The sequence below is a fragment of the Pseudorca crassidens genome, chromosome 5 (assembly GCF_039906515.1).
Source record: "Pseudorca crassidens isolate mPseCra1 chromosome 5, mPseCra1.hap1, whole genome shotgun sequence".
Taxonomy (NCBI): Eukaryota; Metazoa; Chordata; class Mammalia; order Artiodactyla; family Delphinidae; genus Pseudorca; species Pseudorca crassidens.
The window spans coordinates 136,556,145-136,569,810 of NC_090300.1; the positions used below are offsets into that span (position 1 = coordinate 136,556,145).

Below are 13,666 nucleotides of genomic sequence, written 5' to 3' on the forward strand. Positions count from 1 at the left end.
AACGTTCTCAAAGGGAAATGACCTTCTGGTGACCTCATCAACTGTGTGGGAACCCACCTGGAGAGGTTATCTGGGGTCCTGAACTAGCAAAAGCTATTTCTTTGGGGTTGATTCTGGCATCAGAGTTAGCTCCTCTTTTGATGGCTTCATTTTTACCCCGCAAAAGATGGTTGACAGTAACACCCATCATTCTGTAAAGGACAGTTTTTGAAATGACAGCTAAAGCCTGTGAGAAAGTGAGAATTTTTATGACTTATCACCGAAAACTTAGATTATCTTAGAAAACTGAAAAACAGCTTTGGAGGGAAGACAGAAAAGTTTGGTGACCAAGCAAATTAAGATTATTTTCCGGAATCTATTACTTGGTATATTGGAAATTGGATATCATGTACAAAGCTACATAAAAGAGTATTTTTTTTCTCTTGCAAGGATAATATCACAATGCTTCATACAATGAGTATAAATAAGAAAATATCCTGGTCCCAAAGCTCAAGCAAGACAGACCATCTTCATTTTGAAGGAATCCCTGGCATTCCTTGTCCATAGGAAGACCTGCATATTCTCCTGCTGAACAATTTTGGAGCCTGTGACCTTCATGTGCATTATAAACGTATTTTCCCATGTTGTGTAGTTGTCTCCACTGTTATAATCTTAAAGGATGCATGTATAGCACAGGGAACTATACTCAGTATTTTGTAATAACCTATAAAGAGAAAAGAATTTGTATATATATAATATATAAATATACAATTATATTATATATATAATAATATATATATATTCCTCAAAACCTACCTTGAGATCAAGCATTGTCTTTTTACTTTCTTTCCTCCCTCTTTGGCTCACCTTTAGCAGTGGGCCAGAGAAAAAAACCACAGCGGTGGACCATGAGACCACAGGTGGTTTGGGGAAGTACAGGATGTGGGGAGACCCGTACTGGTTCGTGCTCTACCGTGTTCCAGGTGCACCTCTTGGACAGATATCTTAAACTCTTGGCTTATGACTCCCAGAGATCCAGAAAATAGATCAGCAGTGCTCGGGAGGTGTGGTGGGTCCCTTGCCCTGGGTCTTCCTTCAGCCTGTAACACGTGCGTGTTCTCTGCTGAATGTCTTTGCAGGAGCCGTGAACTTCCTGCGTTCTCTCCTGGAACCAGATCCTGTGAAGAGGCCCAATATCCAGCAGGCACTGGCGAATCGCTGGCTTAATGAGAATTACATGGGCAAAGCGCCATGCAATGTCACCTATCCCAACAGGTAATCAAGTGCACACAGAGGGACTCCTCCTCGGGCAAGATGGGGCCTGTCTTACGAGCCCCTGAATAGTTCTGGACAGGAAGCTTCACGTGATTCAAGCAAAGGCCACGTCTTCTCTTGGCCGCCCTTCCCCACTGCACACACAAGAGGAAGTGAAGGCGGGGCCGGCCCATGTGGCTGTGCAGAGTGCGCCCTGCAGGGGGCGCCCGGCGGAGGGCGTGTGGGCGCTGAAATCAGGCCGCACTCCCCTTATCAAACCTGCTCCCGAGGGCGTGCGTTTTTCCAGAGCAGCACCTCTTTCTAATTCACACCAAGGGACCGTGTAGACTAGCTATGACCTGAGTGAGTGTGTGTGTGTCTGTGTGTGTATGTTTGAGTGTGTGTGTGTGTGTGTGTGTGTGTGTGTGTTCCACTCAAGAGCTCTCCTGTCGGCATCGGGCGGAATCCAGTGGAATCGCCTCTCTCCCTTTTCAAACCATCCCCCGGGTTCCTCTTCTGCCACTTCTTTGCTCCGATGTTTGTTTCAGCCCTAAGTCCCCTGCCCTGAAATGTTGGGGGCAGAAAGAAAAGTCAAGAGCTGGAGTCCTTTGCTTCGGGCCGTGTCTCCCTGTGCCATTTCTGTGAGGAGGAATCTTTAGGGAAGCTTACAGGCAGGAGTCCACAGGAGTCCTCAGGTATCACTGAGGGACACCTCATGATGGCCCACGTGTCCCCATGCGCGGGTGTCGAGTACAGATTTGAAAGCAGGTACAGGAAAACATTTCCTTGTACTTTTCCCTACTCATCTGACATATTGTTAACTAGCCCGAGTGGAGGAATGAGGACCCTCCCCTTGGTGACTTTAGAGCCAACGTGAGGACCTATGGGTCCAATACCCCCCAGGACTGGGACCTACCTTGAGTCCCTTCTTTCTTCAGACCTGGAGTGGCCTGCGCATTCTAGATCTGAAGCTCAGATGAAGACAAGAGAACCACTGATGAAGTGGGACAGGTAGAGCACTGACAGGGCAGGGAAGAGGTGTCTTCTGTGATCATATCTTCAAAATGCCCAGGAAGGTCTGGAAACATCCACCAAGACTTATGAAAGTTGCAGCACTGACTTCTCCAAGTGAGATGGGCAGGCAGAGCTCCGTCTTGGGGAGGAAGTTCTAGAAGAACTTCAGGGGGTGTGGGTGGACGGTGCTGGACCTGCCTCCTGGCTACTGGGCCACATTTGCACTCACCATGGCCATAGATAGCTGTCATCTACAATTCTAGCATTTGAGTTGTGGGAGGTAATGTAAACAAAGTCTAGGTTACTTAGGTTACCAAGGGAACCTGGAAATAGACTGCTGGTTTCCAGTGCTGGCTCCCTTTGAGCTAGTACCTGAAATAGACACCGGGAATATTAGCCCAGCGTGAGACGGAAAGCAAAGCCGAGGCGCCATGCCCCGTCACCAGGGCTCATGCTGCCTGGGACGCCCAGGTGTGCTCTCTGTAAAGGAGGAGGCGCCGGTGGCAGCCAAATGGGTCATTAGCCTAATGTAATCACGGTCTAAATGAGCAGAATCAATCCACTCGATGCAGCAGCTGTTAAAGGAAGTGAAGCCACTGTTGAAAATACAGTCCCCCCCTCCTTGCTGACCACATCTTCATTCACAAAGATTCAGGCCCAGGCATCTCATTTTGTAGCTTATAAACAGGCTTTTGTAGATTAAAACTTAAATTCTAGTAACCTATACTGGCTTTGCCAGGTGGGTCATTTTTGCATTTGGACTTGGTCAAAAGCAATACAGGCTGCACGTGATCTAGTTGGGTAGATTGTAAAACCGGTTAAGAGCTTGTATATTAAGGAAAACGGCAGCTGAATGTCTTCTGTTTAGGTAAGGTTCGTTATGCATTTTATACTAGAGGCAAATCAATGTCCAGTTTTTAAGTAATGAAACCAGAAATCGCAACTATTGGAAAAGACACGAGTTATTTACAGTCTTTATTGTGAAAAATGTATAATGCAAAAAAAAATGTGCTTTTGATGATGAGTTTTCTGGTTTTACCAGATAAAGGGAATAAGAATATGTGACCAGGGAAAGGAATAGTTTCTTTATAAAGCCTATTTTATAGCTTCCCAACATTCATAGCCCCAGATTTAATTATTTTAGATGTTGTCAATGTTTTACTTCTGGGAAAGAGAGAAAACAAAGGTCCTGTGTTTTATATCACTCTTCTTTAAAGCCTTCTGTTAATTTGTTTGGGCCTCCAAGTTGATATCCCCATGAGGCAAGAGGAAAATGTCTTTAAATGTAAACTCTTTATAATAAATGTTCATGCCAGTTAGTCACAGATGTTTGCTGTGTGCCAGGCTCCCCTCCCTGTTCTGGGAGCAGACATTTTTTTTAGAGCCGACCCTGGATACCTCCTTCCTGTCCTGCCTGGGCCTGGACACTCTCCCACACCTCCAGTTAGCTCTGGAGATGAGTGGGAGGGAAAGCAGGTCATTGGTTCACAGGACGGAATTAGACCAAAGTGGAATAAAATTGGATTTAATGCAAATTTACTCAAAATTATACCTAGTGTTCTGGAACATTTTTTACCATTGTCTATCTCATCAAAACTTGGAGAGATACGTTTGTTCTCTACATCTGTGTCTCAATTTCTGCCCTGCAAACCAGTTCATCTGTACCATTTTTCTAGGTTACACATATATGCGTTAATATACGATATTTGTTTCTCTCTTTCTGAATTACTTTACTCTAGATTCAGCCACATCTCTACAAATGACCCAATTTCATTTCCTTTTATGGCTGAGTAATATTCCATTGTATATATGTGCCACATCTTCTTTATCCGCCAATGGGGGAAAGCGGTGGGGGGGAGGGGTTGGTGGTGGGATGAACTGGGAGATTGGGATTGACATATATACACTAATATGTATAAAATGGATAACTAATAAGAACCTGCTGTATAAAAAATAAATAAAATTTAAAAAAGAAAGAAACTTGGAGAGATAACACAGGTTCAACAACTGATACAAGAGAACACTAAATACATGCATTGCTTATTGAAAATGTATAAAATATTACTCTCAGTTGAGAGCCAGTCCACAGTCTACGTTGGGCAGAGTTCACCTGATTTGGAAGACACGGGTACAAACGGCAGAGACGGGGTGTCTCCCCCTGCTCATTTTCTTCCTCTCTCCTCCACCCCCAGCCCCACCCTGGTGGCACCCCACACCCAGAGCACCATCCCTTCCAGGGCCTGCTCCTGGTAGGGGGTGGGGCCATCCATGTGTAGCTGTGGGTGATTGGCCAGGGGTGGGGGGAAGGGTCACAAAACTCATGATCTGATTGGCTGGGAGGTAAGGCCGTGAGGCTGTGGTCTGATTGGCCAATGTCAGTGATCTCATTGGCCAGGAGTGAGGTCAAGCAGCAGTGGTGTCACTGACCTAGGGCAGGGCTGCTGGCACGCGGTTGTTACCAGATAGTTTCAAACAGTTGTGCTTTCTGTGTTAAGTGCTTGTGTCAATCTTCACGTAATTGTATCCTTTTTAAACAAACGTTTTTATTTTTAACCATTAATCATACCAACCATACTCCAACCTGCTTTCTAGAATTTGTGATTTTGTAGCCAACAGGAGTGAGGAAAGCAGATTTTGTGGTTTCTTGGACACCTTTTCTTTGGACGGCACTTAGCCAAATAGAGGGAGAGCTGACCTAGGTCTGCCCTTGCTGCCCCTACTAACGGGCCTGTGAAGCTGGCAAGTCGGTTTCCTCTTCTGCACCATTATGGGGTTATACTGTGTGGTTTTTCCTACTGTTATGGTTCTGAGGTTCCACCAGAAATGTCTTCAGACTCTTTGGCGGTGGTTACAGAGCTCTCTAGCCAGATGTGCTCGCCTTCTGCTCACAGAGTACCGTATTTGCATCTCTCTTAAGGACTGTAGCACGTTCTCTCTGATGACACACCTCCACTACCAACACACATACTCTGTATGCCCCTCAGCCTGTTTTTGTGTTCTCCATATCTGCCACTTCTTGCCTGTGTGTCCCTGGGCAAGTTACTTCCCTGTTGTGGCCCTCAGCTTCTCCATCTGTAAAATGGGGATAATAATGGTACCTACTCAGAAGACTGTCATGAAGAATAAATGAAGTTATTTTCTCTCTTCCCCACTGGAATGTAAACTCCCTGAGGCAGGGACTTGTTGAATAAATGAATGAATGAATGAGTGGTTAAATGAATGCCTGACGTTCATTTCTTTGGCATTTTATCCCAAGGAGTTTATCTTCATAATACTCCTGTGTAGAAGCTTTAGCCTGTCCTCTGAGAGCACTTTACTTTACAGCTGAGCCCCAAATCCCCTATTTGTGAACTGTGAACTCACATTGTTCCTTCAGACACGCTCTGGGCTGTCTCCTGAACACCCTCCTTTCCCAGCTCAGCTTCCACCCAACCTAAGTGTGGGCCCCACCCCATCTCCAATAAATACATTTTAAGGAAAACATGTCAAATTGTAAAGAAATTTGGGACAACTGGGGAAATTTGAATATATTCTAGATATCAGAGAATATTAAGAGATTACTAACAGTTTGTTGGGTTGTTGATGGTATTGTGGTTCTACGGAGATGTCCTTGGTTTTTAAAGATGCATGTCGAGGTGTTTAGGAAAGAAGATGTCATGATGTTTGTGATTTAAAATACTTTAGGAAAGAAAGGAAGGGAGGGAGAGATGGAGGAAGGAAGGAAGAAAGAAAGCCAAAGAGTTAACAACTGGTTCAACCAGGAACTGGGTACACACATAAGCTATTAGACTATTCCCTTTACTTTTCTGAATATGTAACTTTTCATAATAAAAAGTCAAGTGAGGGCTTCCCTGGTGGCGCAGTGGTTGAGAGTCCGCCTGCCGACGCAGGGGACACAGGTTCGTGCCCCGGTCCGGGAAGGTCCCTCATGCCGCGGAGCGGCTGGGCCCCTGAGCCATGGCCCCTGAGCCTGCGCGTCTGGAGCCTGTGCTCCGCAACGGGAGAGGCCACAACAGTGAGAGGCCCGTGTACCGCAAAAAAAAAAAAAAGTCAAGTGAATGAATGAGTGAATGAATGGACTGATTGTTCATGAGGGGGCGTGTGTGTGTGTTGTGCGGGGGCGGGGGGGGCGATTTCTGTGCTGTCATGTTTGTGAGCATCGCTAAGGAGGCCCTGGAGCCTCTCAGCGACAGTGGAGAGGTGACTGGTTCTCTGTCCCTCCGCCCCGCAGGATTTCCCTGGAAGACCTGAGCCCGAGTGTGGTGCTGCACATGACGGAGAAGCTGGGCTACAAGAACAGCGACGTGATCAACACCGTGCTCTCCAACCGCGCCTGCCACATCCTTGCCATCTACTTCCTCTTAAACAAGAAGCTCGAGCGCTATTTGTCAGGGGTGAGTGGAGCCCCGCCGTGGTTTTCTCTGCTCTCTGTGGAAAAACGAGCTCTGACACTTGAAGTGTTTCCCAGTTACTGACACTTGATCTGAGCTGTTAATTGAAACTAATGTGAGGCTGAGTTTCCTGAAGGTGGGATACAATAGTAGCAAAACCTGCTTCTCAGGGAGCACTTTTTATCTGAGGTGTTTTAAAAATATTCTCCCACAGAGTTAAGCTCTGGGCAGACTCGTGAGAGATTCAAGCCTCTGTTCCTTTCAGCTTCTTGTTGCCTTTTTGGCTCTGTTTCTCTTTTCTCCTTGGGGTCCCCACTTAGATGCACTGGGGCTTGTGTAATCATAAAAGTTGGGGAGCAGAGCCCCTCAAGCATTCACCTCTAAAGCATGGTAGATGAGAAAGCCACTATTTACATTTACTTCTCTAGAAAACAAAAGTGAAACCTTGGCCCCTTCACTCAGTCTGGGCATCAGATAGTCCAGGTGTTGCGTGTGTTGAAGATGAAGGAGGTAGAGCTGGGAGCCTGTTTTGGACCATGGTACCCTCATGCTTTGGTCACCTTCATCCTTCCGCCTCATGAAGTTCATACATGCCTGGATGAGGGAATTTACATGCTTCAGTATGTAGTTTTGACTAAATCAACTCTTTCCAAATGGACAATGGTTAAAAAAGAATTCTGCAAAGAAAACTGGATCCCAGGCAGTATGGATTCTGCATATCACTTCTTCTGTTTCTCCTACTCAGAATGGTGAGGACTGACCAGATCTAACAGGAAGTCAGCCAGAGAAACCTGGAATTGTCAGGAAGCCCATCTGAAATTTGATTTCATACCCATTCCTGAAGGATGACCTTCACCTTGCCTGTATGGCGCCTTGAGATCAGGTTGTATGGGGTCATCACTGTTAGGAAGACGTTTAGAATCCAGAGCGTAAAGAGGAACTTCTAGAGTTTTCCGTACTATTTAAAGTCATGTGATAGCCCGATATCACACAACATTCCACTAAACAATAGGCTTACAAACCTTTTATGAGGTTTTTACATTAAAGCTAAAGGTGAAAATTCACCAATAGTTGGGGAAATGCTGTTCTCCCTGATGAGGGAGAAAATGACCAAAATCATGCCCAGAAGACAGCATGATCAGAATGTGTCTCTCATTAGCAAATGGATTGGGGAGACATCTAGAAAACATTGCCGAATAGATGAAGAAGCTTGACGGGAGAGTTGTTAAACAACGGAACAAAAGTACAGATGTTTCGAAGCGGATTCAGCTTAGGGTATTTCCTAGATTTGGCTTCAACAGGAAATGATCCACAGAACACCTTTTTTTTTGGTGAGCCACCAAAGGAATGATGTACATGAGAAGAAACATTATAGTAAAAGGCATTTAAAAATAAGAGCAATGTTTTATGGGGGAAAAAAACGTGCTCCAGAAGCAGTGATGGGACAAAACTTCGGAAGGGAACAGATATGCAGCTGGATTTCAGAGCCCGTGTCATGGTCACGGGAAAGCTACTGCAGGAGAGAAGTGGAGTTCAGAAAGACTGGACCTTTGATACATAGTATGTTATTTATATCATTTTATTGTGTGATAGGAGGGATTAGGAAATTCCCTCACACCAGAGGACAGAGGTCCTCTGTTCACCTATGATGATAAGCTTAAAAGACATGTTAGACTTGAAGCCATTTCTCATTTCTCTTTTATAAGAAGACCATATGTCCTATATTTCTTTCTTATCTTATCCTTTTAAATTCCTATTTTATTGTCTATTTTATAATGTACACGATATGTTAGTACAGTACATGCTTATAATTTATAAATAAATGTGCACATATTGTAGATGCCTGCTAACAACTTTTTTCACTCATATGAGCTCAAGGTCACACCATTTAGGAACCACCATGCTAGGGACAAGTAGTTCTCAAGTAAAAGGAACAGAGGAGGGTCACACGCTGATTTTCTTTTTGAAATGATGAATGTTGTTCAAAAATTCGTTTTAAAAAATGTTTCCATGAAACTGACTCTAAAGTTTATGATTTCACATATTTAAAGGATGACATTGCTACTTTCCTGAGTGAGCTAGCAGATTCAAACATTCTTCTTTTGGAAGGACCAGTTTTCTGGATACTGATCAATAAGATAGAGGGGCTTTTGTTTTTAAAATAGTTTCTTTCCTTATTTAAATTATATTTTTTATTTTTGTCTGTGTTGGGTCTTCGTTGCTACGCACGGGCTTTCTCTAGTTCCAGTGAGCGGGGGCTACTCTTCGTTGCGGTGTGAGGGCTTCTCTTATCGCGGAACACGGGCTCTAGGCATGCGGGCTTCAGAATTTGTGGCACGCAGGCTCAGTAGTTGTGGCTCACGGGCTCTAGAGCGCAGGCTCAGTCGTTGTGGTGCACGGGCTTAGTTGCTCCGCGGCACGTGGGATCTTCCCAGACCAGGGCTCAAACCCGCGTCCCCTGCATTGGCAGGCGGATTCCTAACCACTGCACCACCAGGGAAGCCCTAGTTTCTTTCTTATGTCTACGTCCACATCTACAGATGCAAACTTTGGTTACTCACACTCTTAATCACATGGCTCATTCCAAGTAAGAGACATTTGTGTGAAACTCTTAGGGTATGTCTTGCCTTCTCTGGCTGTCTTGCCATCTGCTGTGTTTGCCCAGCATCAGGGTTACAAATGGTGCAGTGTTGCAAAGCTCTGTGGTTTTGTTTCCTGAGAAGTTCCTGGAAACTCAACTAACTTAGTTCTAACTAGAGAAGGTTCTTTCTTATTTTATTGTCTGTTTCACACTTAAACCTTAAATCATAGGACATAGCTGGTGTGAGAACCACTGTCTAGGTGGGTGGCTGCTTTTAAGAATGAATTATTCCCCACAGACAGCCATAGCTGGTCCACTCAGTAATTTCCACACAAGGCTAATTTAATTGCACCTGTGCACTGTGCCAGTTACGCATATCATTAACCAATTACTAACAACCGTGTATAATTTTGAAAGCAAAACTAGTGAACTAAAAAGTAAAATATTGTATTGGGCGATTGGGATTGACATGTATACACTGGTGTGTACAAAATGGATGACTAATAACCTGCAAAAAAAAAAAAAAGTAAAATATTGTAACTTAATTATTTGTCATTTCTCCCCTTATCCCTTGATTCTTGTTTCCTCTTTCTAAAACCTAGAAGCGTGGATTTTAATTTGAAGAGCCTGTAAAGGCATTTTGTGAATGTTTGTTGGCTGAAAAATTAATCAGTCATTTAATTTCACCTGTCGCCAGAGAGGACTGCCCCTAAACAGTGCCCCTAGATCATCTTAGGTGTGGTTACCTGTCTTCTTCTTTAAGCTATATTATGAATTGCTGTGACATTTATCGGGGCAGGGGGCAGGAACTAGGGCTTTTTTTTTTTTAATTGAAGTATAGTTGATGTACAGTGTTGTGTTAGTTTCAGGTATACAGCAAAGTGATTCAGTTATACATATATATATATATATATTCTTTTTCAGATTATTTTCCATTATAGGTTATTACAAGATATTAAATCTAGCTCCCCGTGCTGCACAGTAGGTCCTTGTTATTTATCCATTTTTCATGTCTTAGAGTGGTCTTCATCGCACCGATGAGAGGACTGAGGCCCGGCAAGGAGCCGTGATGTGCCCAGGGTCACCTGGCCCTTTCCTGGCAGAGCCAGGAACAGAAGTAGGTCACCTGATGCTGGGTGCCGAGCTCTCCCCACACTTTGTCCTTGGATGAGGCTTTGCACTGCAATTAAGTGCCTTGCCAACCCCTTTCTGCCTTTTCTCAGCCAAGCGCTGGTTTAAAAATTAATGAATGCTTAATGGACATTTCTATTTCCTGTGAGTTAAGCCAGCCTTTTTTTCTCTTCTCCTCTGGTAGAAATCCGACATCCAGGACAGCGTCTGTTACAAGACCCAGCTCTACCAGATAGAAAAGTGCAGGCCCACCAAGGAGCCCTATGAGGTGAGTGGCCCCCAGAGCAAACCCCAGGATCCCTTAGGAAGAGTGGATTTCCATTCTGGGGGGAAGAGGGGAAAGGAAACCAATTATCGTAGGACACAGAAGTAGCCAAAGACAAATACTTACTTAACTGAGCCTTTGAGACATGGTTTACAGCGGGACCACCATCGTTCAGTCTCTAGACTGTGGTTCTCAGCTGTGGCCACATAGTGGAATCCCTGAGGAGCATTTTAACATCTGGATGCCCAGGCCGTACCTCAGACCGATTCCATCGATCCATTCTCGATCTCCAACGAGATCGGGGGTCAGTATTTTTTAAAGCTCCCTGGATGGTTCCCAGTGGAATCCACTGTCAGATCTCCAAGAGGTTAAAAACAAGGTGCTGAAAAATATAAGTGTATGTAACACTTGGCATCAGGAGAACAAAGTACAGTGAGGAACAGGAAAAAGTATCTGGAACAATCCTTTCCAGTCAGCTGTCCCTGCTGACTTGATGCTACCTGGAACGTACCTGAGAGAAAATACCAAGATGCTTTGATTTCAGAATAAAAACTGGTATCATATCGCCCCAAATTTGGACCCCAAATACATGCTTGTTAAGAGACTGTGCCTGGGAACTCGAGATCCAAGGCCTGGAGCACAGGGTAAGGGTCCCGCCACCAGGACTCCTCATTCGCTGTTTTGTGCAACGGGGCCTGCCTGTCTTCTCAGTGCATTTCCGTGGAATATGGAACGAGCCGGGCTGCGCTCCACGGCAGCAGCAGAAAGCAAGTGGGACACGGCCCAGGCCAGCCCAGTGACGCCGGTGACGGGGCTGCTGAACTGCCGGCACCACGTGTGAATGCGGCCACCCCTGAGCATCGAGGCGGGGGTCGGCTGGGGTAGCTGCAGGAGGAGGGCGGGGCTGGTCAATCTACACAGCCTGGGGGATGGTACCATTTAAGGAGGCAGAGAAAAGGAGGCGCTGATGACAGAGAAGCCAGCGAAGATAACGGGGCAGCCGGAGACCCAGGAGGGAGGGATGCCAGGGAGGACATGGGAAAGGTCAAGTATAAAGCAGCCAGTGGTGACAGCTGAGCGGTTTCTCGTCCTGGAGGAGGTGGAGAAGGCAGAAAGGAGATTGCGTGGATTGGGGGGAGTGAGGACCGTGAACAGAGATCTCTCCGTCGCTGCCGCTGGCGGTGAAGAAGGGCTGGGGAGCAGGCGGGCTGGGGGGCAGAGGAAGGAACTCCAGTGATGGGGGTGGAGGGCATGCATTCAGAGCAGCCAGGGTGGGCCCTGGCCTTGACCCCAGGCTGCAGGCCTCCTTCCTCTGCGACTGGCTGTGAGGCACCAGCATGCTGAGGACGGAGATAAGATTTTGGAAGGGCAGCAGGGGGGTGCGGACTGGGGCTGGGCGGGGAGCATGGCTTCCAGGGCTGGGAGAGGGAGAGCAGAGATGGTGTAGGGCCAGACTCCCCTGAGCTCCACACCCCTCCGGCCAGTTGCTTCCTGAACCTTCTGTGGCGTGAATGAAGGGGTCTCAAATCCAGCACGCCTGGAACCAACCCCACCTCTCCTCCCCCATCTCCCCCCACCCCTGGCCCCTATTTTCTGTCTGCAAATGGCATCCCCACCCTCAGTACAGGGCAGAAACCTGGAAGACCTTTGTATTCCTTTCCCTCACCCCGAGAGCCAGTCTGTCGCCAGGTTCTGCTGGTTTGACTCCTGAAACTCTCCAAGCCCTCCACTCTCCATCCGACCCATCCTCGCCACCATCACCTCTTGCGTGGACCTCAGCTGCAGCCTCCTTCCTAACTGGTCCCGCTCCTTCCCTGTGACTACCTGGCGCTCCGTCCACACACCGGCCAGAGCGAGCGATTCACACTCAAATCAGACCATGTCACTTCCCCGCTTGAAACCTTCAAAGGCTTCCTTAACCTGGAAGGCAAACTCTGTGACGTGGCCACCACGCCCCGGATTGAACTGGCTTTGCCAGCAACTCCAGCCTTGTCTCCCAGGCCCCGCACACAGCCCTGCTTCTTGCTTCATGCTCAGTCCCATGGGCCTTGAGACTCTGTGCTCTCTTGGCTGCCAGGGCTGGCCACACCCTGTTCTCTCTTCCAGAATGTTCTCCCCACCCCTCTCTGCTGAGTTAATGTGTATCTTCAGCTCCCACTTCAGCTCACGTCCTCGTGGACCCCTGCCGTCCTCTGACCTCTGCCATTGGGTTGCATCCCTCCAGTACACACGGTCACACACATCCTGCTTCCTGGGGCTTGTCGCATTGGCAGGGTTCTGTTTGTTCAGGGATTATTTGATTATCATGTCTTCCCCACTCCGGACTGTGAGTTCCTTAAGAGCAGGGACAGTGTCACTTTTACTCCTCACGGTGTCCCTAGAGCCTACACAATGCCTGGCACCCAGTAGAGGCTCAATAAATATTTGCTAGATGAACAGGTGAAATAATCAAGTGGACCTTGGTTCTAGTCTCAGAAAATAGAATTGGGCCAGCATCTGGGGAAGGTCGAACCTTCCAGGTGGGACCCCTAGCTTGATTAAAGTAGGGGACCCCCTGCACCATCGCGTGCAAGTCGAATTATCGTCACCTGATGGCCATGCCCTGTGGCAGGGAGGAACCTCTTACAGTCACTTGCAGGGAGGGTGGGCACCTCGGCTGGGGTCCAGGGGATTCACTGTTAGGCTCCCTGCCTCTTGGTTTGACTGTTTAGGGCCTCAGGTAATAACACAAACTTAGACGCACCGCATGCCCCTATGTGTGTGCCTAGGCAGCTCTAAGCCACGTGGCTGACGCCCATGTCCTTGGTTGCCCTAGTACCCTGCCCTGCTTGTGTGTTAAGTGTCAGAACCGCGATGGGAAAGGGGCCTCTTTTTTTCATCCAGATTATTACTCTCAGCTGATTATTTCATTTGGCCCGGAAGACACATAGTAAGCATTTTAAAACATTTGTCGAAATATTTAATGGTTAGGGTTTCAACAGGAACGCTAATGGGAAGACAGCATTTCAATTTTCTGTGATCCACTTGTTTTCTCCAAACTGCAGCGATCCT

The 13,666-nt window shown here is 46.8% G+C and overlaps 1 protein-coding gene across 1 annotated transcript in view; it reads left to right on the forward strand.

Moving 5' to 3' along the window:
* The window catches only part of HUNK (hormonally up-regulated Neu-associated kinase), a 112,883-nt gene that overhangs the window by 85,129 nt on the left and 14,088 nt on the right, over positions 1-13,666 (forward strand). The window contains exons 6-8 of the mRNA XM_067739337.1: positions 1,119-1,254; positions 6,479-6,641; positions 10,535-10,618. Of these exons, the coding sequence (XP_067595438.1) occupies positions 1,119-1,254; positions 6,479-6,641; positions 10,535-10,618 (383 nt within the window). The remainder of the gene's footprint in view (positions 1-1,118; positions 1,255-6,478; positions 6,642-10,534; positions 10,619-13,666) is intronic.